Source organism: Diabrotica virgifera, chromosome 8 (assembly GCF_917563875.1).
Source record: "Diabrotica virgifera virgifera chromosome 8, PGI_DIABVI_V3a".
Taxonomy (NCBI): Eukaryota; Metazoa; Arthropoda; class Insecta; order Coleoptera; family Chrysomelidae; genus Diabrotica; species Diabrotica virgifera.
This window is the reverse complement of record NC_065450.1, coordinates 222,300,029-222,327,140: the sequence shown is the minus strand read 5'-3', so window position 1 is coordinate 222,327,140 and position 27,112 is coordinate 222,300,029. Positions and strand designations below refer to the sequence as shown.

Genomic DNA, 27,112 nt, shown 5'->3' with positions numbered 1-27,112 from the left:
CAAAGTTTTAGGATTTTTTATTCTAGAAATATCATCAATAGTTTAAAATTTAAATTTTAAAATTAACTAAAAAACCAAAACACACGCTTTTAACAGTCGGGATACTACTCTCAGGGGCCACTGATATCCACGGCCATGAAAGGTAGTCATACGTGTATATCAACAATGAGCGACGTGGCCCCTGGTAAAACATCTGTGTCTCTCTTATATGAGAGACGGGGCACGCAATGTGTTGATAAAATTTTCACCTATTTTGGTTTATTTTTATAACTATTTATATAAATATATACTTATAATAAAATTGTTTTCTATTACTTCCATTTAGCGCGACTATGAGTATTATGTCAAAATATTAATCCTAGATAATGTCATATATTGCCACTGTTGCCAAAGTTTCGCAGAACTTTCGAGAAAGGGTATGATACTAACTCCCGAAGTTATATTGATGACGCGCTACTGTAGGCTCTTAAAAGAAACAATTTACTTATTAAACGTATAATTGAACTCAAGTTTTCATGATTTTTATTAACAATAAATTTAGGGAATAATAAATTCATCAATAAGGCAATACAACGGATCAAAGGAAGTTGGTGCAGTATTTTCTTTAATAAAATAGTCACGATTCATTGAATTCTCATTTACTGGTATTAAATGACATGGTGTCTCGAGATCTTCTTCTTCTGCGATACAAATCTCCCTTGTGTGTTCCTCCTCGCTGCACACCTGTTGTACGTTTATGTGCTTTATTTGGTTGAGAACTTCGTTAAGGCAACTGCAGTAAAATGGATTTCCAGCCAAAGTTATTTTTGTTAAGTTGGTTAAGAGTCTGAAAGGACCTTGCTTGCTGGTATCTAATCCCATAATCCAGTTGTGATCCATCGCCAGATATTTCAAATTCGGATAAAAATTTGCTGGAAGCATCGTTACAGGAATATTGATCAACTTGTTGTAAGATAGAATGATCGTATGCAAATTAGGATTGTCCTTGAATGTGTTTTGCTCTATATATCCTATCTCGTTGTAGGCAAAATTGATTACTCTTAATTTTTTTCTTAATTTGAACCATCCTACTTTAAGTTGTGTAAATTTATTATGCGCATACCACAAGCTTCTAATACGGTCAGTATAACTCTGATAAACGTTTATAAACGAGCTGTTAATTCTATTATTACTAAGGTTTATGTGTAGTACGGATCCTATTACGCCAAAAAAAGCCAAATCCTTGGTGTTATATATCCGGTTATTTCCAAAATCGAGTAACCTTACAAATGGACATAGTACAAACATGTTGTTATCAAAGTCAACAATTTTATTCCTTGCCAATATAACCTCTCTTAATTTAGGCAACTCCATAAATGCATTGGGCTGTACGTATGTAATACCAGTATCAGTCAATTCAATGTGCTCCAAATTATTCATTTTATAAAATGACCTAGGTACTATCGTTTTCAAAATAGTGCGGCTGATTCTAATCCTTTTCCAGTTATGCATTTCGTTGTAAGTGTCTGGTTGTAAATTAGATCGCATATCTTTGAATGTTCCAAAGATATAAAGATTTGAAGCGTTTCTAAAAGCAGTTGGATGGACATGATAAGAACTAATAATATAAATCATATTCTTGCACGAGATAGTTTCATTATGTAGACCAGTTATGTTACAATAAAAATAAAGCGATTTTTCCGGCGTGTAGGGCACGTCTCCTCTGCAGACAATTATTGAAACGACCACCACTATTGTTGTTGTTAACCACATTACTGTTTGCACTCTATCGTACATCTGGCTTGAAATTTCGCACATTATTAAAAAAGACAAATTACAATAGCACATAAAAATTCTTTGTTATGATAGTTTTTAATTAGAAACCAATTTATGTCTACTGTTGTTAAAAAATTAATATACAGAATGGTATAGCAAAAATTCTATTTTATTTTCTACAGTATGAAGGCACTTATAATATATAATTAAATTTCCTTCTACCCTATTGGTGTCGGGATTACAATAATAATTTAGATATTGAAGATTTTCACGTTGAACATCCATTGATTCTCATGAAGATTGGTGAGTAGCTAGATGATACCTCAAGAAACAAAAGTAATCTAGTGCCAATTTGCGCTTTCTGCATTTTAGGGGTGAAATCCACCCCGGCTTTAAAATTATTTTTTATATTTCTAAAAGTGCAGCCACCGAAGGTTTTCACCTCCGATTTCGTTGAACCTCTATTGATTCTCATGGAAATTGGTGAGTAGTTAGAGGATACCTCAAGAAACAAAAATGATACGGTGCCAACTTGCGCTTTTTGCATTTTAGGAATAAAATCCACCTTTTTTAAATGGTAAAAATGTAGGCATTCTCGCGTAAGTAATCTAAACTTACGTGCATAGAAATCGGCCCACCTAAAAATTTGGTCATTTTTGAAGTCTCGTATTTCCTAAACCTGTTGGCCGATTTAAGTGATTTTTTTACTATGTTATAGCCTTATTCTTCAACAATATCGCTGTAATAATATTATTGTTAAACAGGTAAGTGTTATTTTATACCGGGTGTAACAATGATAGTGTGTTTTTCCTCAAAGTTCGGAACACCCTGTGGAATATTCTAGCATATACAGGGTGTTTCATTAATAATTGTCCATATAGTAACTGGAGAAACCTTAGCACAAAATACGAAGATTTAACCTAAAACATTTAAATAAAATGTGGTTCCTTACTGAGTTACAGGGTGTTTTATCTGAAAATTAAAAAACTATTTTTGTTCAGAATTTTAAAACTATTCGACGTATCCTTTTCATACTTGGCAGGAAGTATAGGTACTGCACAAGCTACTAAAATATGTTAAAGAAACGTTTCTGGATGTTACCAGAGGCGTACGACGGGGGAAAATGAATAGTTGGCCATTTCCAAATTCTACGCCACTGGTGGAATTGCTATTTTAGTTCAATTTTTGGATTCTCCAATACTTTCTATGAAAATAATATAGCCTTCATTCGTAACGACAAAGTCATTAATTTTCGAGATATTTGAAGTTAAAAATGAAAAGAACACGGTTATTTTGATTAATGTATTGTGTCGCTTCATTTTTAATTTCAAATATCTCGAAAACTAATCATTTTATCGTTACGAATGAAGAGTATATTATTTACATAAAAAGTATTGGAAAATCAAAAAATTACACTAAAATAGCAATTTCGCCAGTGGCGTAGAATTTGGGAAGGGTCAACCAGCCACTATCCCCTCTCGTACGCCTCTGGTGGTAGCTAGAAACGTTTATTTATCTTAATTTAGTAGGGTGTACACTACCTACACTTTCTGCTAAGTATGATAAGGTTATGCCAAATAGTTTTAAAGTACTGGTAGACAAGGCGAAAACGGCGGGTACGAAGGGAAAAATATTCCCATGAGATTTTTTTGCATAATCACATTCGTGAGACATCCCAGAATAAGGTTCAAGAAGTCGCCCAAGTGAAAAGTGGGCCAATTTTTTTTTAACAATTTTTTTTTAATCAAATTGCAAGAATCAATATTTTTAGCCCGAACAATTTTTTCTTTAATTTTTTGGACCATTCTGGACAAAAAAAGTCTCATAATTTTTCTCTAAAGTTGATCGTTTTCGACTTATAAGCAATTTAAAATTGAAAAAAAAAACGAAAAATGGCGATTTTCAAGGCTTAATAACTCTGTTAAAAGTTATTATTATGAAAGTCAACATATGACTAAATCAAAGTTTGAAGCCCCCCCTACAAGATCCTGAAGAAATTTTTGTCATTATTTTATTACTAAGCTGCTATTTTTAAGTAATAATAATAAGCGCCATGCACGTGTGCGGGGCTGTAAATACTGAGTGCGAGAGAGAAGCTATTCCAGCAGTCCAATTGTGCATCTTACTCGCACTCACATTTACAGCAGCGTCAATATGTTGCAACCACTCATTGTTATTAATTAAAAATAACAGCTTAGTAGTAATTTAATGACACAGATTTCTTCAGGATCATGTAACGGCGACTTTAAACTTTGATTTAGTCACTTTCTGACTTTCAAAATAATAATTTTTGACCGAGTTATTAAGCCTTAAAAATTGCCATTTTCGCGTTTTTCAAATTTTAACTTGCTTATAACTCGAAAAAGATCAACTTTACAGAAAAATTATAAGAGACCTTTTTTGTCCAGAATGGTCCAAAACACCTAAAAAAAATTAATACGGGCCAAAATATTGATTTTTGCAATTTGATTAAAAAAAATTGTTAAAAAAAATTGGCCCACTTTTCTCGTGGGCGACTTCTGGAACCTTATTCTGGGATGTCTCACGAATGTGATTATGCAAAAATATCTCATGGGAATATTTTTCCCAACGAACCCGCCGTTTCCGCCTTGTCTATGGGTACAAATAATTTTAATCATATGAATCATATCGTAAATTAATCAAAATAACTGTACCGTTTCATATTTAACTTTAAATATCTCGAAAACTAATGACTTTATCGTTACCAATGGAGACTATATTATGTACGTAGAAAGTATGGAATAATCTAAAAATGGCTCTAAAACAGTAATTCTTCCAGTGGCGTAGAATTTGAGAAGGGTCAACCATTCACAATCCCCTGTCGTACGCCTCTGGTAGTAGCTATAAAGGTTTGTTTATCATAATTTCGTAGGGTGTATAGTAGTCGCACTTTCTGCTAAGTATGAAAAGGATACGTCGAATAGTTTTAAAATGCTGAGCAAAAATAGTTTTTAAATTTTTAGATAAAACACCCTGTAACTCAGTAAAGAACCACATTTTATTTAAGCGTTTTAGGTTAAATCTTCGTATTTTGTGCTAAGGTTTCTGCAGTTACTATATGGACAATTATTAATGAAACACCCTGTATAAAATATTGAAATTAAAACTCAACTGTAGCCTTAGGCTTTCTTAACAATTTGGTTTTTGATTCATTCGGTTATGTTGGATAATAAAAAAGTTAGGTATTTTAACAACTAGCAACGTTCTTAATCAATACAGGGTGTTTCTAAATAAGTGCGACAAACTTTAAGGGGTAATTCTGCATGAAAAAATAATGACCGTTAGGGTTATAATCATATGTTCGCATACGCTTCGTTTCAGAAACACGGAATGTTGAATTTCTTCGTACAATCTGACTATTTATTTATTGCTCTGAAACCGCATGAGACATACGAATGAAATTGGGTAGGTTTTAAGAGGTAATTATTGCGCATTTTTTGGCATACAGTTAAGATTTTTATATTCACCATTGGCGTGCATACGGATAATATGACCCGTATGCACGCCAATGGTGAATATAAAATTTTTAATTGTATGTCAAATATGCGCAATAACTACCTCTTAAAACCCACCAAATTTCATTTGCATATCTCAACCGGTTTTAGAGCAGTAAATAAATCGTCAGTTTGTAAAAAAATTCAACATCCCGTATCTCGAAAACGAAGCATTTGCAGACATATGTTTATAAATGAAACGGACATTATTTTTCATGCAGAATTTTCCCGTAAAATTTGTCGCACTTATTTTGAAACACCCTGTATTGATGAAGAACGTTGCTAGTTGTTAAAATACCTAACTTTTTTTATTATCCAACATAAGCGAATGAATCAAAAAGCAAAATGTTAAGAAAGCCTAAGGCTACAGTTGAGTTTTAGTTACAATATTTTATATACGCTAGAATATTCCACGTCGTGTTCCGAACTTTGAGGAAAAAACACACTATCATTGTTACACCCGGTATAAAATAACGCTTACCTGTTTAGCAATAATATTATTACAGCGATATTGTTGAAGAATAAGACTATAACATATTAAAAAATCACTTAAATCGGCCAACAAGTTTAGGAAATACGAGACTTCAAAAATGACCAAATTTTTAGGTGGGCCGATTTCTATGCACGTAAGTTTAGTTTAATCAAATAAAATACATGTTTTTAACGCATAATTTAACGCTGTTTTAATTAATTTTCAACGCTTTTAGCAACCTCCGCTTAAATCAAAAATCATAAAAAAATATTGCTGACTAAATATTTTATTATTAACCTAATAGAATTTCACGTAATTGTTGTTGCAATTAATGTTGAACAGAAATCACCAATAATTCACAAATAAAAAAAATTGGTTAGGTAGGTATGTGGAATGCGTAGGAAATAATAAAGTACCATAAAATAGCATTTCATTACAATGCTAAAATAAAGACATTTGAGAAAACTCAAGAAATATTCATTCAGTTTCGATCAATCCTGTATACTAAAATTAAACATTTAGCTATATTAATAACTTTTAACAATAGTAGACTATATTAAATGTGCTCTTGGTATAAGGATCCGAAACATGCGAGAATAAAGGAACACCAAAAAAGGAAAATAGAAGCTACCGAGATGGGCGCCCTAGAAAAACAAGTAGAACATCGAGATTGGACCGGGTTAGAAATGAGGAAGTAAAGCGAAGAATGAATTTACAGGAAACGGTCGTAAAATGCACTGAGAAGAAACAATTAACGTGGTACGGACATGTTCAGAGAATGGGAAACAACTGTAGATACCTACAGACAACAGGAAAAGAGGAAAGGCCAAGAAAGACGTGTATACAAGAAGTAAGACGAAAACTGCAATGATAGAAGATATTGGCAACAAGGCATCGGACAACGTCTACGGACGTTTTGAACCCGAATTTATATACAGTGCTAGTCAAAAGTCCGTACCCCCCCTCGTAACTTTTGACCGGTTATACTTATAATAGTGAAATTTGGATGAAGGAAATGAACGGACGTAGGCTTCTTAACTAGTCATGACAGGTGACGTAAAAGTGACAGATGACTTTACAGCGCCACTGTGACAGATAATTTTAAATGGTACCCCATGGTAAGCGATACCTCGTTTGATAGGTATTGAAAATACCCATTCAGCTATACTAATTCTGTTTGAGTTTAAGCTCATTTGGATGAATAAATGAAATAATAAAAAATTGTAGTTTCGCATTTAATTAATAAAAATTCAAACCTCCGCCTATGGTTACTTGTCAAAAAGGTTGACGATGACGTAAAAACTACTAGAGAGCTGAAAAATGTCAACTTTTTTGACAAAATAACCATGGGGGGACATTTGAATTTTTAATAATTAAATGCGAAATTACAAAGTTATATTTATTTCATTTATTCACCAAAATCAAAATTAACTTAAACCCAAAAAAATTAGTACGATTGAATAGATATTTTCAATACCTTTCAAATGAGGTGTCACTTGCCATAAGGTCCCATTTAAAATTATCAGTCACAGTGGCGCTGTAAAGCCATCTGTCACTATTACGTCACCTGTCATGACTAGTTAAAAAGCGTACGTCCGTTTATTTCCTCCCTCCAAATTTCACTATTATATGTATAACCGTTCAAAAGATACGAGGGGGGGTACGGACTTTTGACTAGCACTGTATAAGACTATATTAAAAATCATTTGAATATAAATAGATTTTTTGGTGTCAAATCGCTACAATTATATTGGGTGTGAATTTTCCTATGAAATTAATGAAAAAACGTAATTATCTTTTAAACTACTTTGTATAGCACTACAAAACCTTATATTTTAAGAAAAAACATCAAGGAGACTCCAAAAATGAACAAATATAAAGGTGTTCCATTAAAAAAAGATAAGTTTGTTTCACCCTTTCAATACGAGTGGCCCTGTATATAAGGAAATATTTTCAAAATTCAGATCCTATCTACGCCCCAATCTTAATTAATAATTTTCTTGTATATCTTATGACAAACGTGTAATACCCTGTATACATACAAAACCTATGCTAAAATGTTTTTTTTTTAAATGCTATTGGTGTTTTAACAATAACTCCGTTAATTTTTATGATATTAGGTTTATCTGACAACCAATTCAAAGGGAATTGTAGGAGCTATAACATCGTATTAAATGTACTCTTCTAAATCCCTTACTTTATAAAGACGTTACTTTTTATCATACAAAAATAAAAAACAGAAAAAGCTTTACTAAAAAGAAAACTAAAATTTCATTATGTATCATTTCTCACGTGTATCAAATATTTTTGGAGTTATTATCAAAAGAAAATGAAATTTACGAAAATTTGAAAAATTCTGATTATTTTAAATTATACCTTTTTTTTCAAAAATATTCATTATAAATTGGTCAAAATTTTTGAGGTCATTACTTCAATTAAAGTAAAGACATTTTTATGGGTATGTATTAGTGTAAATTTTAATTTTTGTGAAAATGACGTACGTATGTTTTATTTTTCACTTTTTCCTAAAAAATTCGAAAGGATTCTTTTATTTTCATCATAACTTGCTTAATTTTGATGATATCGACTTCTATAGCTTTTTTGATATGAATTTCTGAGTACTTTAAAACAACTTTGGTATATATTATATTTCATAAAATGCATCGTTTTCCTATAATTTAAGCTTGAATACTTAGGTTTGAGTAATCGCCGAAAAACAATGTACATTCAATTACCTATAACTCACTACGAATTAATATTAAAAGGTTTTTCAAATAAGAAATTTATTCGACTTTTTATTAGCTTCATTTTTGGTAAAGAACTTTTACCAAAAAACTTACTATTTTTTAGTTATTTATGAAGAACTGCTTGAAAACATACACTTTTTTCACGAAAAAGCAAAATCTTTGATCTGTAATAACTAAAAAACTATTGATTTATTTGAATAACTTTATATAACAAATTTTACATAGAATTGGTCCCTCTATCGATTTCTGGGGATATTTTTAATAAAATAATTTCCACCTCCGAGACTGGGTAGCTTCCACCACCAGGGAAAAAGCGCAAGTTGGCACCATGTCACTTTTGTTTCTTGAGGTATCTTCTAAATACTGACCAATTTTCATAAAAATCGATGGAGGTTCAACGAAATTGGAGGTGAAAAACTTTAGTAATTGCACTATAGGTTGTCCAATAACATCCACAGTAAATAAATATTTAAACTGTAGTTATCAGAAATCACAAAGTGTTTTTATTGAATATATTATGGTTCTGACATATCGTAGATCATGTTGTTCTGTTGTTGGTAAATTCAGTTTTAGAATTAAGAAGCTAAACGAAAAAGAATAGTAACACAAAAAATGCAATATGAGAAGACTAGAATGTAACTTCGTCATTAATTAATAAAATTTATTTCAAAATACTTTTTAAAGGTTTTAATCGTATCTTTGCATTGCTAAAAATTTAGTTTTTATTTGTTAAACAAAGCCATAAACACATAGTGTTTCCCGTGCCCAATGCATGCGTTTTAACGTACGTAATCTACGTAGAAATTATAGTATGCGAGCCTACTCATTCGACTTCAAATGAGAAATGCATTGAAAACATCATTCAATCACTATGTGTTTATAGCTTTGTTTAACAATCAAAAAATTATTTTTAGCAATGAAAGTAATCAAAACCGATAGAATTTGACATGAACTTTCAAATGCGGTAAGAAGAATTGCTATTTTATTTTTCAATCAAAAGTTATTCGGGTTCAAAAATTGCAATTTTTCGATTTTTTGAAAGTTCAACCGCGTTTATGTCGAAAACTATGCATCCTACGAAAAAACTTGTAAAAACATTTTTTGCTTAGAATGACCTAAAAAATACAAAACAATGTTTTGTTTTGCGAAAAATCGCTGTTATGTGATTCCTCAAGTTCTTTGTTTATAACAATCTTATCGACATCCGGATCGACTGTTACCCAAAAAATTCGTGTTCTGCTGGTCAAAATACATAAAAAAAACTTGGGTAAGTCCATCTGAATTAAGGAGGCCGTTGTAGCCCCACTGGCGACAGGACTATATCTTTAAAAAGAGGCGCTTCAAATCTTTTTGAGCTTGGAGCAAAAGCAAAGTGAAAAGCAAAAATGTCTGATATGGTCGATAATTTGATATTTTTTAATAATAAATTTGCAATATCTCGGCTTGCAATGGACCGATTTTAATTTTTCCGGACTTCTAATGGACCGAAATTTGTTAGGTTGTTTTTAAGAGGCTACAGTAGCTCGTCAATAAAACGGAAAACGCGTTCCAAGATTGCGGCTTTCATTTTGAATATTTTGTCGAGATATTTGGCACACATATTCGTAATAATATAGTAAAGAATGGCGGTACAGAGACCGCAACTTGAGAAAAATGTTAGTACGTGGAAATTACTCTATAACTAAGTACAATATTAAAAAACGAGCCTGTACCGCCATTAAAAAGAACAAAAAACACATTTTCTTCAAATAAACTTTTTTATCCCATGCCTAGATTTTGTGTCACTACTAAAATTTTTTTATTTCTAACAAGAAACCGAACATAGAACTATTAACTGATTGGGCAACATAGAGAAATAGTCACTGCCATTTTGACAAATCTGCGTTAATTTCTGAGTGTAATATTAGCACGATTCTCTTATCTGTTCTGTTATCTGTATCGATATCTGTTCAGTGCAGTAGTGTATTATTTTAAGAATTCGTCAGTGTTGATCCATAAGGAAGTAGTGTTTATTTTATTTATAATTCATTTATTACATTTTTGTGTAATAGAACTAAGTTGTTGGACTAGTTGAAAAAATAGATTATTGTTAATTGTGAGTTTTACTTATAGGTAAGTATATTTTACGTAATAATATTTCGAATTCTAATGCGAGTATACAAAGTTTTAGGATTTTTTATTCTAGAAATATCATCAATAGTTTAAAATTTAAATTTTAAAATTAACTAAAAAACCAAAACACACGCTTTTAACAGTCGGGATACTAGTCTCAGGGCCCACTGATATCCACGGCCATGAAAGGTAGTCATACGTGTATATCAACAATGAGCGACGTGGCCCCTGGTAAAACATCTGTGTCTCTCTTATAATATGAGAGACGGGGCACGCAATGTGTTAATAAAATTATCACCTATTTTGGTTTATTTTTATAAATATTTTGAACTCAAGTTTACATGATTTTTATTAACAATAAATTTAGGGAATAATAAATTCATCAATAAGGCAATACAACGGATCAAAGGAAGTTGGTGCGGTATTTTCTTTAATAAAATAGTCACGATTCCTTGAATTTTCATTTGCTGGGATTAAATGACATGGAGTCTCGAGATCTTCTTCTTCTGCGATACAAATCTCCCTTGTGTGTTCCTCCTCGCTGCACACCTGTTGTACGTTTAAGTGCTTTATTTGGTTGAGAACTTCGTTAAGGCAACTGCAGTAAAATGGATTTCCAGCCAAAGTTATTTTTGTTAAGTTGGTTAAGAGTCTAAAAGGACCTTTCTTGCTGGTATCTAATCCCATAATCCAGTTGTGATCCATCGCCAGATATTTCAAATTCGGATAAAAAGCTGCCGGAAGCATTGTTACAGGAATATTGATCAACTTGTTGTAAGATAGAATGATCGTATGCAAATGAGGATTGTCCTTGAATGTGTTTTGCTCTATATATCCTATCTCGTTGTAGGCAAAATTGATTACTCTTAAATTTTTTCTTAATTTGAACCATCCTACTCTAAGTTCTGTAAATTTATTATGCGCATACCACAAGCTTCTAATACGGTCAGTATAACTCTGATAAACGTTTATAAACGAGCTGTTAATTCTATTATTACTAAGGTTTATGTGTAGTATGGATCCTATTACGCCAAAAAAAGCCAAATCCTTGGTGTTATATATCCGGTTATTTTCAAAATCGATTAACGTCACAAATGGACATAGCGTAAACATGTCGTTATCAAAGTCAACAATTTTATTTCTAGCCAATATAACCTCTCTTAATTTAGGCAACTCCATGAATGCATTGGGCTGTACGTACGTAATACTAGTATCAGTCAAAGCAATGTGCTCCAAATTATTCATCTTATAAAATGACCTAGGTACTATCGTTGTCAAAATAGTGTGGCTGATTCTAATCCTTTTCCAGTTATGCATTTCGCTGTAAGTGTCTGGTCTTAAAATAGATTGCAAATGTTTGAGTGTTCCAAAGATATAAAGATTTGAAGCGTTTCTAAAAGCAGTTGGATGGACATGATAAGAACTAATAATATCAACCATATTCTTGCACGTGATAGTTTCATTATGAAGACCAGTTATGTTACAATAAAAATAAAGCGAATTGTGCGACGTGTAGGGCACGTCTCCTCTGCAGACAATTATTGAAACGACCACCACTATTGTTGTTGTTAACCACATTGCTGTTTGCACTCTATCGTACACCTGGCTTGAAATTTCGCACATTATTAAAAAAAAAACAAATTACAATAGAACATAAAAACTATCTTGGATGATATGTTTTTAATTAGAAACCAATTTATGTCTACTGTTGTTAAAAAATGAATATACAGAATGATATAGCAAAAATTCTATTTTATTTTCTACAGTATGAAGGCACTTATAATATAATTAAATTTCCTTCTACCCTATTGGTGTCGGGATTACAATAATAATTTAGATATTGAAGATTTTCACCTCTGATTTCGTTGAACATCCATTGATTCTCATGGAGATTGGTGAGTAGCTAGAGGATACCTCAAGAAACAAAAGTAATCTAGTGCAAATTTGCGCTTTCTGCATTTTAGGGGTGAAATCCACCCCGGCTTTAAAATTATTTTTTACATTTCTGAAAGTGCAGTCACCGAAGGTTTTCACCTCCGATTTCGTTGAACCTCATGGAATTGATTCTCATGGAAATTGGTGAGTAGTTAGAGGATACATCAAGAAACAAAAATGATACGGTGCCAACTTGCGCTTTTTGCATTTTAGGAATAAAATCCACCTTTTTTAAATGGTAAAAATGTAGGCATTCTCGCGTAAGTAATCTATTTTAATCAAATAAAATAAATATTTTTAACGCATAATTACGCGGTTTTAATTAATTTTCAACGCTTTTAGAAACCTCCGCTTAAATCAAAAATCATAAAAAAATATTGCTGATTAAATATTTTATTATTAACCTAATAAAATTTCACGTAATTGTTGTTGCAATTAATGGTGGGCAGGAATCACCAATAACTCACAAATAAAAATAATTGGTTAGGTAGGTATGTGGAATGCGTAGGAAATAATAAAGTACCATAAAATATAATTTCATTACAATGCTAAAATCAAAGTGCCCCATTTGAGAAAACTCAAGAAATATTCATTCAGTTTCGATCAATCCTGTATACTAAAATTAAACATTTAGCTATATTAATAATTTTTAACAATAGCAGACTATATTAAATGTGCTCTTGGTATACGGATCCGAAACATGGAGAATAAAGGAACACCAAAAAAGAAAAATAGAAGCTACCGAGATGGACGCCCTAGAAAAACAAGTAGAACATCGAGATTGGACCGGGTTAGAAATGAGAAAGTAAAGCGAAGAATGAATTTACAGGAAACGGTCGTAGAATGCATTGAGAAGAAACAATTAACGTGGTGCGGACATGTTCAGAGAATGGGAAACAACTGTAGATACCTACAGACAACAGGAAAAGAGGAAGGCAAAGAAAGACGTGTATACAAAAAGTAAGACGAAAACTGCAATGATAGAAGATATTAGCAACAAGGTATTGGACAACGTCGAAGGAAGTTTTGAACCCGAATTTATATAAGACTATATTAAAAATCATTTGAACATAAATACATTATTTGGTGTCAAATCGCTACAATTATATACTGAAAGAGGAAGGCAATAGAAAGAAAATACCACGATTAGTAAGTCAATAACATATCGAGTTAGTACAAATTTTATATTTTAGTATTACTTATTGTATATCTATGTATTATTAATATTATTTATAATATTAATATAATTTAAACATATTAAAGTCAGAATTTGGTATTAGTTTTTTGAAAGTAAATTAAATGTAAGACCAAATATTTACGATGTCGGGATAGTATCACGAGGCTTTTTTTCCTGGTTTTCCCTCGTGATTTACTATGGAATCTCTAACGCGAGAATTTTACTGTCATCGTTGTATTTGGTTGTCTTTATAAAGACAGATCACATGCATACTTTTTTGTGAAGGATATTCTTGAGTTGGGATTGATTTCATGTAATCGAATGAACTATCTTTTAGTAAAGTCGTCCCAGGAACGCAACTCATAAATATTGGCGATATAATTTTAAAGTCTTCTACTTTAAAATGTATAATATACGTCTGAATTGCCAATATAAATGAGTCAGGATAAATAAATTATTAGAAGAATTGTTTTACTTAGCAACAACATTTTTGTTTATTTTAGTAGTATTTTGTATTTTGACAACGAAACCCGATTTGGGCTTCGAAACGTTAATAAAATCATTTTTTTGGTAAAATTGTGGCTTATTTTCCATTAAAAGTAATTAATTATACCGGGTGGTGAATCGGAAAACGGGCCATAGGAAACTCAATGTAAAATTTTAAACTGTTGAATTCCTGCTTCCCTAATTATGCTACATCAAAAGTCGTGAGAAGTTATTTGTAGAGGATTGAAATGTGTATTAAAAACAGAAGTTACAATTGTTCTACGATTTAAACACATTCCAAAATTTTGAAAAATATAATGTATTTACCGTAGTAGGTATGTGTGGGCATGTTAAGCCACACGTTACTATTTAACTGACAGTGAGCACACTATTGACTGAAGAAAATATCTTTATTATTCATACTTTCTCCTTAACTGAGGATATCTGATCAACTTTATTGTGTTTTAAACAATAAATGATAAAATAAATAAAGAAATTGACAGTTCAAATTGTTAATATAATAAATTCATTGTCACCGAATGCAATCTTATACACATTATTGCACTGTGTGTGGCGTAACTTTGGCGTATTTCTCTGAAAATTGTATTATATTTTTACAAAATTTTGAATAATTATTGTTCATAGAACAATATTAACAGTTGTTTTCAATACAGATTTCAATTCTCTACAAATAGTTTCTTATGACTTTTGATGTCAAATAATTAGGGAAGCAGGAATTCAACAGTTTAGAATTTTACATTGAGTTTCCTATGGCCCGTGTTCCAATTCACCACCCGGTATAGGGTGTGAATATTCCTGTAAAATTAATGAAAAAACATAATTATCTGTTAAACTACTTTGTATAGCACTACAAAACCTTATATTTTAAGAAAAAAAAAACATCAAGGAGACTCAAAAAATGAACAAATATAAAGGTGTTCCATTAAAAAAAGATAAGTTTGTTTCACCCTTTCAATACGGGTGGCCCTGTATAAAAGGAAATATTTTTAAAATGCTGATCCTATTTACGCCCCAATTTTAATTATTCATTTTTTTTTGTATATCTTACGACAAACTTATAATTAGACTTCCCGCACACTGTATACATAGAAAACCTACGCTACAACATTTTTTTTCAAAAAAATGCTATTGGTTTTTTAACAATAACTACGTTAATTTTTATGATATTAGGTTTATCTGACAACCAATTCAAAGGGAATTGTAAGAGCTATAACATCGTATTAAATGTACTCTTCTAAATCCCTTACTTTTTAAAAGACAAAGGGTAAAAGGGCCCCTCTTACATGGTTCTCGCAGTAAAATTTAGGCTTTAAACGTTTCTATCTCGGTTACTTTTTATCATACAGAAATAAAAAACAGAAAAAGCTTTGCTAAAAAGAAAACTAAAATTTCATTATGTATCATTTCTTACGTGTATCAAATATTTTTAGAGTTATTATCAAAAGAAAATGAAATTTACGAAAATTTGAAAAATTCGTACTTTTTTAAATTGTACTTTTTTTTTCAAAAATATTCATTATAAATCGGTCAAAATTTTTGAGGTCACTTCAATTAAAATAAATACAAATAAAAATAATAAATGATGGTTTTGCTTGTTTTCGATTCAGAGGGTTGCACACCAGCTAGACAGGCACTGTTTCTACCCTTTCAGGCGTCATCAGTAGCTTTCGAAAGTGTGCCCACCTCTGAGGTGGGCACGAATCGAAAACAAGCAAAACCATCATTTATTATTTTTATTTCCTTTACTCGGATTTGAGTACTGAAAGTTCCTCTGCTGCCCGTTTTTCCTAGACGAATGAAAGCGAAATGTGATCGTTTCCCTTTCGTTTTCTATATTCGTCGTCTGCTGTCTTATTAATTGAAAAAGTCGCAGATTAAGGATGTACCAGTAAGAACTTTCAAACACGAAAAATCTCAGTTTTAAAATACTATCTACCATTTTAATTTATTAAATTGGTGGATTCTGCATCTGAGATTCTTCAATTTTTTAAAATAAATACATTTTTATGGGTATGTATTACTATAAATTTTAATTTTTGTGAAAATGACGTATGTTTTATTTTTCACTTTTTCCTAAAAAATTCGAAAGGATTCTTTTATTTTCATCATAACTTGCTTAATTTTGATGATATCGACTTCTTCTATAGCTTTTTTGATATGAATTTCTGAGTACTTTAAAACAACTTTGGTATATATTATATTTCATAAAATGCATCGTTTTCCTGTAATTTAAGCTTGAATACTTAGGTTTGAGTACTCGCCGAAAAACAATGTACATTCAATTACCTATAACTCACTACGAATTAATATTAAAAGGTTTTTCAAATAAGACATTTATTCGACTTTTTATTAGCTTCATTTTTGGTAAAGAACTTTTACCAAAAAACTTACTATTTTCGAGTTATTTATGAAGAACTGCTTGAAAACATGCACTTTATTCACGAAAAATCAAAATCTTTGATCTGTAATAACTAAAAAACTATTGATTTATTTGAATAACTTTATTAACAAATTTTACATACAATTGGTCCCTCTATCGATTTCTGGGGATATTTTTAATAAAATAATTTCCACCCCCAAGACGGGGCAGCATCCACCACCAAGGAAAAAGCGCAAGTTGGCACCATGTCACCTTTGTTTCTTGAGGTATCTTCTAAATACTGACCAATTTTCATAAAAATCGATTGAGGTTCAACGAAATTGGAGGTGAAAAACTTCAGTAATTGCACTATAGGTTGTCCAATAACATCCACAGTAAATAAATATTTAAACTGTAGTTATAAGAAATCAAAAAGTGTTTTTATTGAATATATTATGGTTCTGACATATCGTCAGATCATGTTGTTCTGATGTTGGTAAATTTAGTTTTAGAATTAAGAAGCTAAACAAAAAAGAATAGTAACACAAAAAATGCAATATGAGAAGACTAAAATGTAACTGAATTTATTTCAAAATACTTTTTAAAGGTTATAATCGTATCTTTAAAAAGAGGCGCTTCAAATCTTTTTGAGCGTGGAGCAAAAGCAAAGTTAAAAGCAAATATGTCTGATATGGTCGATAATTTGATATTTTTTAATAATAAATTTGCAAAATCTCGGCTTCTAATGGACTGATTCTAGCTTTTCTGGACTTCTAATGGACCGAAATTTGTTTGGTTTGTTTTTAAGAGGCTACAGTAGCGTGTCAATAAAACGGAAAACGCGTTCCAAGATTGCGGCTTTCATTATGAATATTTTGTCGAGATATTTGGCACACATATTCGTAATATAGTAAAGAATGGCGGTACAGAGCCCAATTTGAGAAATATGTTAGTATGTGGAAATTACTCTATAACTAAATACAATATTAAAAAAACGAGCCTATACCGCCATTAAGAAGAAAAAAAAACACACTTTCTTCAAATAAACTTTTTTATCCCATGTGTTAGTTTACTAATAGCAGGTATTGAACGAAACAAGTAATAAAATCAAAACAAGCAATAAAAATACTAATTACAACCCATGCTAATGCCTTCGAATAGCGAATAGCTAATAAATATGGAAAGAAAGTGGACTTTTCTCAATAGGCGCAATACAATGTACACATATTCAAATTAATCTGATTGGTAAACATTTCAAAAAACGAAACAAAGGAAATATACAGGGTGTAACAAAAATACAGGTCATAAATGTAGTCACATATTCTGGGACCAAAAATAGTTCGATTAAACCTAACTTACCTTAGTACAAATGTGCACACAAAAAAAGTTACAGCCCTTTGAAGTTACAAAATGAAAATCGATTTTTTCCAATATATCGAAAACTATTATGAGATCTTTTATTGAAAATAGACATGTGGCATTCTTATGGTAGTAGTATCTGAAAAAAAAATTATAGTGAAATTTGGACACCCCATAAAAATTTTATGGGGGTTTTGTTCCTTTAAACCCCCCCAAACTTTTGTGTACGTTCCAATTTAATTATTATTATAGTACCATTAGTTAAACACAATATTTCAAAAAATTTTTGGCCGCTTAGTACTTTTTCGAAAAGTCAGTTTTTATCGAGATATTTTGAATACTTGTCAAATCCACCACATATATGAATATGGCTAAGTACGATTATGGAGACTTGGTAATAACATGAAAATTTATTTATGATTTACATTTTTAGGTATATTTTGAACCATATTAAAAAAGAAGTAATATCTCGATAAAAAGTGCCTTCTCGAAAAAATACAAAGAGGCAAAAAAGTTTTAAAAACACTGTGTTTAACTAATGGTACCGCAGTAAAAGCTTAATTGGAACATACACAAACATTTGGGGGGTTTAAAGGAACAAAACCCCCATAAAATTTTTATGTAAACATATTAAAAAAGCAGCCGCAACTCGATAAAAATTGCCTTATCGAAAAAATACTAAGAGGCAAAAAGTTTTAAAAATATTGAATTTAACTAATGGTACCACAATAATAATTTAATTGGAACGTACACAAAAGTTTGGGGGGTTTAAGGGAACACAACCCCCATAAAATTTTTATGGGGTGCACAAATCTCACTATAATTCTTTTTTAAGATGTTCCTGCCATAAGAATGCCACATGTTCATTTTCAATAAAAAATCTCTAATAGGTTTCGATATATTCGAAAAAATCGATTTTCATTTTGTAACTTCAAAGGGCTGTAACTTTTTTTTATGTGTATATTTGTACTAAGGTAAATTAGGTTCATTCGAACTATTTTTGGTCTCAAAATATGTGATTTAATTTATGACCTGTGTTTTTGTTACACCCTGTATAGGTAACAACAAAATACAAGGTAAAAATACAAGGTACTTACAATCAGGATATCATCGACGAAGTCGACACTTTTTCGCGTCTGTCTGGAGACACAACGATCGAAAAAACAAACGAACGAATTCGCTAACTATTACACGTCTGTACGCATTCGAGTGTTGGATGCATCTCATTCTGTTTTTCTTATGCCATAGGGGAAGAAATTCGGGTTCAAGTGTGGTACCCGCTCCACCGACCTCACATTTCCGAGATATCGATATGAGGAACACAGGGGTAGCGGAAAAAGGGATATGATTTCGAACTATTTAAACAACCAAATCAATTTTATGGAATTTCCAACACCATGCCTAGATTTTGTGCCACATTGGGAACTACTACAACTGATTTTAGTAGGATTTTTTATTCTAGAAATTTCATCAATAGTTTAAAATTTTAAATTTTAAAATTCAATAAAAAACCAAAATACACGCTTTTAACAGATTGCGTGCCACGCACTAATCGGGATACAAGTCTTAGGGGCCACTGATATCCACGGCCATGAAAGGTAGTCATGAAAGGTAGTCATACGTGTATATCAACAATGAGCGACGTGGCCCCTGGTAAAACATATGTGTCTCTCTTATATGACAGACGGGGCACGCAATGTGTTAATAAAATTTTCACCTATTTTAGTTTATTTTTATAAATATTTATATACTTATAATAAAAAATGTAATATAATAAAGAATGGCGGTACAGAGCCCAATTTGAAAAATATGTTAATATGTGGAAATTACTTTGTAATTAAATACAATATTAAACACACACCACACACACACACACACACACACACACACACACACACACACACACACACACACACACACACACACACACACACACACACACACACACACACACACACACACACACACACACACACACACACACACACACACACACACACACACACACACACACACACACACACACACACACACACACACACACACACACACACACACACACACACACACACACACACACACACACACACACACACACACACACACACACACACACACACACACACACACACACACACACACACACACACACACACACACACACACACACACACACACACACACACACACACACACACACACACACACACACACACACACACACACACACACACACACACACACACACACACACACACACACACACACACACACACACACACACACACACACACACACACACACACACACACACACACACACACACACACACACACACACACACACACACACACACACACACACACACACACACACACACACACACACACACACACACACACACACACACACACACACACACACACACACACACACACACACACACACACACACACACACACACACACACACACACACACACACACACACACACACACACACACACACACACACACACACACACACACACACACACACACACACACACACACACACACACACACACACACACACACACACACACACACACACACACACACACACACACACACACACACACACACACACACACACACACACACACACACACACACACACACACACACACACACACACACACACACACACACACACACACACACACACACACACACACACACACACACACACACACACACACACACACACACACACACACACACACACACACACACACACACACACACACACACACACACACACACACACACACACACACACACACACACACACACACACACACACACACACACACACACACACACACACACACACACACACACACACACACACACACACACACACACACACACACACACACACACACACACACACACACACACACACACACACACACACACACACACACACACACACACACACACACACACACACACACACACACACACACACACACACACACACACACACACACACACACACACACACACACACACACACACACACACACACACACACACACACACACACACACACACACACACACACACACACACACACACACACACACACACACACACACACACACACACACACACACACACACACACACACACACACACACACACACACACACACACACACACACACACACACACACACACACACACACACACACACACACACACACACACACACACACACACACACACACACACACACACACACACACACACACACACACACACACACACACACACACACACACACACACACACACACACACACACACACACACACACACACACACACACACACACACACACACACACACACACACACACACACACACACACACACACACACACACACACACACACACACACACACACACACACACACACACACACACACACACACACACACACACACACACACACACACACACACACACACACACACACACACACACACACACACACACACACACACACACACACACACACACACACACACACACACACACACACGAACAAAAGAATACACTTTCTTCAAATAAACTTTTTTATCCGATGCCTAGCTTTTGTGTCATTTTGGAACTACTAAAATTTTTTATTTCATTAGTAGTTCCAAATTGACACAAAATCTAGGCATCGCAAAAAAAAGTTTATTTGAAGAAAGTGTATTTTTTTGTTCTTCTTAATGGCGGTACAGGCCCGTTTTTTTAATATTGTATTTAATTACAGAGTAATTTCCACATATTAATATATTTTTCAAATTGGGCTCTGTACCGCCATTCTTTATTATATGACGAATAATTGTGCCAAATATTTTGAAAAAGTATTCAAAATTACAGCCGCAATCTTGGAACGCGTTTTCGCTACCTGTTGATCGCTACTGTTTCCTCTTAAACGTATAATTGAACTCAAGTTTACATGATTTTTATTAACAATAAATTTAGGGAATAATAAATTCATCATCAGTAAGGCAATACAACGGATCAAAGGAAGTTGGTGCGGTATTCTCTTTAATGAAATAGTCACGATTCCTTGCATTCTCGTTTGCTGGAATTAAATGACATGGTGTCTCGAGATCTTCTTCTTCTGCGATACAAATCTCCCTTGTGTGTTCCTCCTCACTGCACACCTGTTGTACGTTTAAGTGCTTTATTTGGTTGAGAACTTCGTTAAAGCAACTACAGTAAAATGGATTTCCAGCCAAAGTTATTTTTGTTAAGTTGGTTAAGAGTCTAAAGGGGCCTTGCTTGCTGGTATCTAATCCCATAATCCAGTTGTGATCCATCGCCAGGTATTTCAAATTCGGATAAAAATCTGCCGGAAGCATCGTTACAGGAATATTGATCAACTTGTAAGATAAAATGATCGTATGCAAATGAGGATTGTCCTTGAATGTGTTTTGCTCTATTCCTATCTCGTTGTAGGCAAAATTGATTACTCCTAATTTTTTTCTTAATTTGAACCATCCTGCTCTAAGTTCTGTAAATTTATTATGCGCATACCACAAGCTTCTAATACGGTCAGGATAACTCTGATAAACGTTTATAAACGAGCTGTTAATTATATTAACGTTATTAAGGTTTATGTTTAGTATGGATCCTATTACGCCAAAAAAAGCCAAATTCTTGGTGTTATATATCCGGTTATTTCCAAAATCGACTAACCTCACAAATGGACATTGTAAAAATATGTTATTATTAAAGTCAACAATTTCATTCCTAGCCAATATGACCTCCTTTAATTTAGGCAACTCCATAAATGCATTGGGCTGTACGTATGTAATACCAGTATCAGTCAATTCAATGTGCTCCAAATTATTCATTTTATCAAATGCCCTAGGCACTATCTTGTATATAATCCCATATAATCTTTAGATTTTCCACATCTGTACCCTATTTACACCTTCAAATACCTTTTGAAAGTCGATAAAACTCACATATATATCTTTATTCCATTCATTTGTATGTTCCAAGATAATTCTAAGGGTGCAAAATGTAATCAATGGTAGAACTTTTGGCACGGAAGCCTGCTTGGTTGCTTCTTAATTTTTTATATAGTTCTGGCTTCAATCTTTTCAATATGCAATATTAAAATTTTATTGTAAAGAGCGTCTAATACACAATCAACATGGATTTTCTCAGAATAAATCAACGGTAACAAATTTAGTACTCTTTGAACAAGAAATATTAAACGCGTTGGAGAATAAAAGTCAGATGGATACTATTTATACTGACTTCTCCAAGGCATTTGACAGAGTGGATCATAACATCTTATTAGGAAAATTAAATGCCTCTGGCTTTAGTCATCAATCCTTACAATGGTGCAATAGCTTTTTAAGAGACGTCACACAGCAGGTGAGAATAGGTTGTTTTAATTCAAATATAATTCATGTAACATCAGGAGTACTCCAAGGAGCTCACTGTTCGCCTTTGTTATTTAATATATTTGTGAACGATCAGAGTGTTTTAGAAATTGCGATTTCCTGATGTTTGCAGATGATTTGAAATTATTTAAATCCGTAGATTCAAATGTTGATGTAACATTAATTCAAGAGATCGGTTGAGTATTTGGTGTGAGAATAATATTTTGCAATTTAGTGGAGTCACTGAAGGTGGATATGAGCTATTACCTCCGACATCGTTGAACGTCCATCGATTTGCATGAAAATTGGTGAGTGGTTAGAGGATATCTCAAGGAACAAAGGTGACATGGTGCCAACTTGCGCTTTTACCCTGGGGATGGGTGCCACCTCTTCTCGGGGGTGAAAATTATTTTATTAAAAATAACCCCATAATTCGATAGAGGGACAAATTTCAAGTAAAATTTGTTATATAAAGTATAAAGAACAAAGATTTTAATTTTTCTTGAGAAAAATGCATGTTTTTAACCAATTTTTCATCAATAACTCAAAAAGTGTAAGTTTTACAAAAAAGTTTTTAGTATCAAAATTGAAGCTAATAAAAAATGAAATAAACCTCTTACTACAAAAACCTTTTAATGTTAACTAAAAGTGAGTTATAGGTAATTGAATGTATATTTTTTTCGGCGAGTAAAAAAAGTATTCAAGCTGAAATAACGGGAAACTGATACATTTTATAACATAAACTTATTAAACATTTGTCAAAGTACTTAAAAATATCTATTAAATGCGCACCCGAACATGTTGATAGCGTTAAAATTTATGCTCCAAAATTTTTTCAAAATTTATCTTTTAAAATTTTTTTTAAAAAAATGTATTTTTTTTAACTCCGTTCGTGTTTACGATATCAGGCTCTTCTAAAAACTGTTTGAAAGTTAATTCCAAGTGATATTTAAGCACGTTGAACCTAATCTTTTAAACTCCTTACTTTTTTAAAAATAAAAGGTTAAATGACCCCGGTTGCATGGTTCCCACAGCAAAATTTAAGATTTAAACGTTTCTATCTCGGTTATTTTTTACCCTATAGAAATAGTAAAACAGGTAAAATATTTGGCACAGAAAAAACTAAAATTGGGTTATTTATAATTTTTTACGTATATTGAGTATTTTTGGAGTTATTATCAAAAGAATATGAGAATTACAATAATTTTAAAAATTATGATTTTTTTAATTTATATATTTTTTTCAAAAATATACATTCTAAACCGGTCAAAATTTCCGAAAACATTACTTATACTAATATAAAGAAGGTTTTGTAAGGATTACTTTTCATTATAACTTGCTTAATTTTGACGCTATCACCTTGTTCCGAAGCTCATTTGATAGGTATTCCGAAGTACTTTAGCAAATGTTCAGCAGGAATATTTTATACATTGCATCTTTTTCCCGTTATTTAAGCTTGAATACTTAGATTTGAGTACTCGTCGAAAAAAATACACATTCAATTGCCAATAACTCACTTTGAACTAACATTAGTTTAGTTCTTTATGTAAGGAATGTATTCAATATTTTATTATCTTCCAATTTCAGTAAGAATAACTTTTTTGTAAAAGCTTATAGTTTTTGATTTATACGTGAAAAATCGATTTAAAACTTGCATTTTTTAAAGAAAAAATAAAATCTTTGGTCTTTAATAACTCAAAAAGTGTTGATTTATTTTAATAACTTGATGTAACAAATTTGGCTCATAATTTGTCCCTCCAAGTTGGCATCATGTCACCTTTGTTCCTTGAGGTATCCTCTAATTACTCACCCATTTTCATGAAAATCGATGGAGGTTCAACGAAATCGGAGGTGAAAACCTTCAGTGACTGCACTATTTAAATGTTGCTAAATGCTGCTATATAAGCTTTTTTAGAGGTAATAAAAATGTGATAATTCTTACACAATTAATAGTCCAGAGAAATAAGGTTTTTCTCGTGACACATCCCCCTCCAGGCCGAAACCAAATTTTTTGAGTAGTATGGACATCTATATTATTAACCTATATGTTTCCTGCAGCCGATTTTGATGATATACATAGTTATAAACAAATGAAGATCGAAAAACGGTAAATTATCGCTTTTTTCGTCTATTACCAAAAAGTTAAGCACTTTAAACAAATTTGAGAGTAAGAAACTCATAAATCGTATAAAAAACTTCAATATGGCATTCGCTGAATATGTCCATCCTTATTGGTTGCTTAGAAAATTGCAAAATAAATCATAAATTTTGAGTTTTTATAAATATTCATAACTTAGGTAAAAATTAACTTAGAATCTTCCTATTACACGGAATGCCGAGACTTCTTGTACTTAAATTATATTTTAAATTTCAAAGCAATTGGTCAAATAGTTTAAAAGTTATTTAATTTGTTTTTCCCAAATTCATTTTTTTTGCAACACTATAAGTCAGAAAATTATGAGGTTACAATAATACTTCGGACAGTGTATGAAAGAAGAACATTTATACTATTACCTTAATTAAAAATAAATGACAAAAAATAATTTTAAACATTGTAAAATTATTTTGCAAAAACATGTCGATTTTTTGCTTACTTATAAACAATTAGAATAACTTTTTAACCGTTACCCGTAGAAAAATTGTTTTTCATATTTAGAAAGACTGAATTTTTATACACATTTAGAAAGAAAAACAACTGTTCTAGGACATTTAGGGACAAAGTTAGCCCCCCCATTTTTTTAATTCACATGTTTTTGCCAAATTATTTTGCAATATTTATAATTATTTTTTGTCATTTTTTTTAAATTAAATTAATACTGTAAATTTTCTTCTTTCGTAAACTATCCAAAATATTACTGTAACTTCATCAGTTTCTGACTTACAGTGTTGCAAAAAAAATTAATTTTGGATAAATAAATTAAATAACTTTTAAACTATTTGACCAATTGCTTTGAAATTTAGGATATAATTTAAGCACCATAAGTCTAAGCATTCCGTGTAATAAGAAGGTTCTAAGTTAATTTTTACATAAGTTATGAATATTTATAAAAACTCAAAATTTATGATTTATTTGGCAATTTTCTAAGTAACCAATAAGGACAGACATATTCAGCGAACGCCATATTCAAGTTTTTTATACGATTTATGAGTTTATTACTCTCAAGTTTGTTTAAAATGCTTAACTTTTTGGTAATAGACGAAAAAAGCGAAAAGTTACCGTTTTTTGATCTTCATTTGTTTATAACTATGTATATCATCAAAATCGGCTGCAGGAAACATATAGGTTATTATTATAGATGACCATATTACTCAAAAAATTTGGTTTCAGCCTGGAGGGGGATGTGTCACCAACACGATATTTTTTTTCCTTATTTCTCTGAACTATAATGAAAATGAATTGTCTTATGTTAAAACAATAAAAGACTTAGGAGTCACATTTGATGGGCAGTTGCGTTTTGTGCAACACATAAATAATGTAACAGTAAATGCATTAAAATCTTTGATCTTTATCATTCGCAACTGTCTGAGATTATCTGTATGGGCTTTACGAACGGTATATTATGCTTTGGTTGTATACAGGGTGTTTCATTAATAATTGTCCATATAGTAACTGGAGAAACCTTAGCACAAAATACGAAGATTTGACCTAAAACACTTAAATAAAATGTGGTTCCTTACTGAGTTACAGGGTGTTTTATCTAAAAATTTAAAGACTGTTTTTGCTCAGCAATTTAA

The 27,112-nt window shown here is 32.1% G+C and overlaps 2 protein-coding genes across 3 annotated transcripts in view; both read right to left on the bottom strand.

Moving 5' to 3' along the window:
* The window catches only part of LOC114341895 (putative RNA-binding protein Luc7-like 2), a 111,813-nt gene that overhangs the window by 28,763 nt on the left and 55,938 nt on the right, over nucleotides 1-27,112 (bottom strand). The window lies entirely within an intron of this gene.
* Nucleotides 480-12,239, bottom strand: LOC126889301 (toll-like receptor 7). The gene is made up of 2 exons (XM_050657445.1): nucleotides 11,757-12,239; nucleotides 480-1,329 (listed from the first exon to the last, which is right to left on the bottom strand). The coding sequence occupies exons 1-2, from the start codon at nucleotides 12,222-12,224 to the stop codon at nucleotides 538-540; spliced, it is 1,260 nt and encodes a 419-aa protein (XP_050513402.1). The 5' UTR covers nucleotides 12,225-12,239; the 3' UTR covers nucleotides 480-537.

Coding starts and splice junctions, on each gene's coding strand:
- LOC126889301 (XM_050657445.1), bottom strand. CDS start 12,224: ATGTGCGAAATTTCAAGCCAGGTGTACGATAGAGTGCAAACAGCAATG. Junction 1,330..11,756: donor AGTTGCCTAAATTAAGAGAG/GTTATATTGGCT, acceptor AAATTAAGAGAG/GTTATATTGGCAAGGAATAA.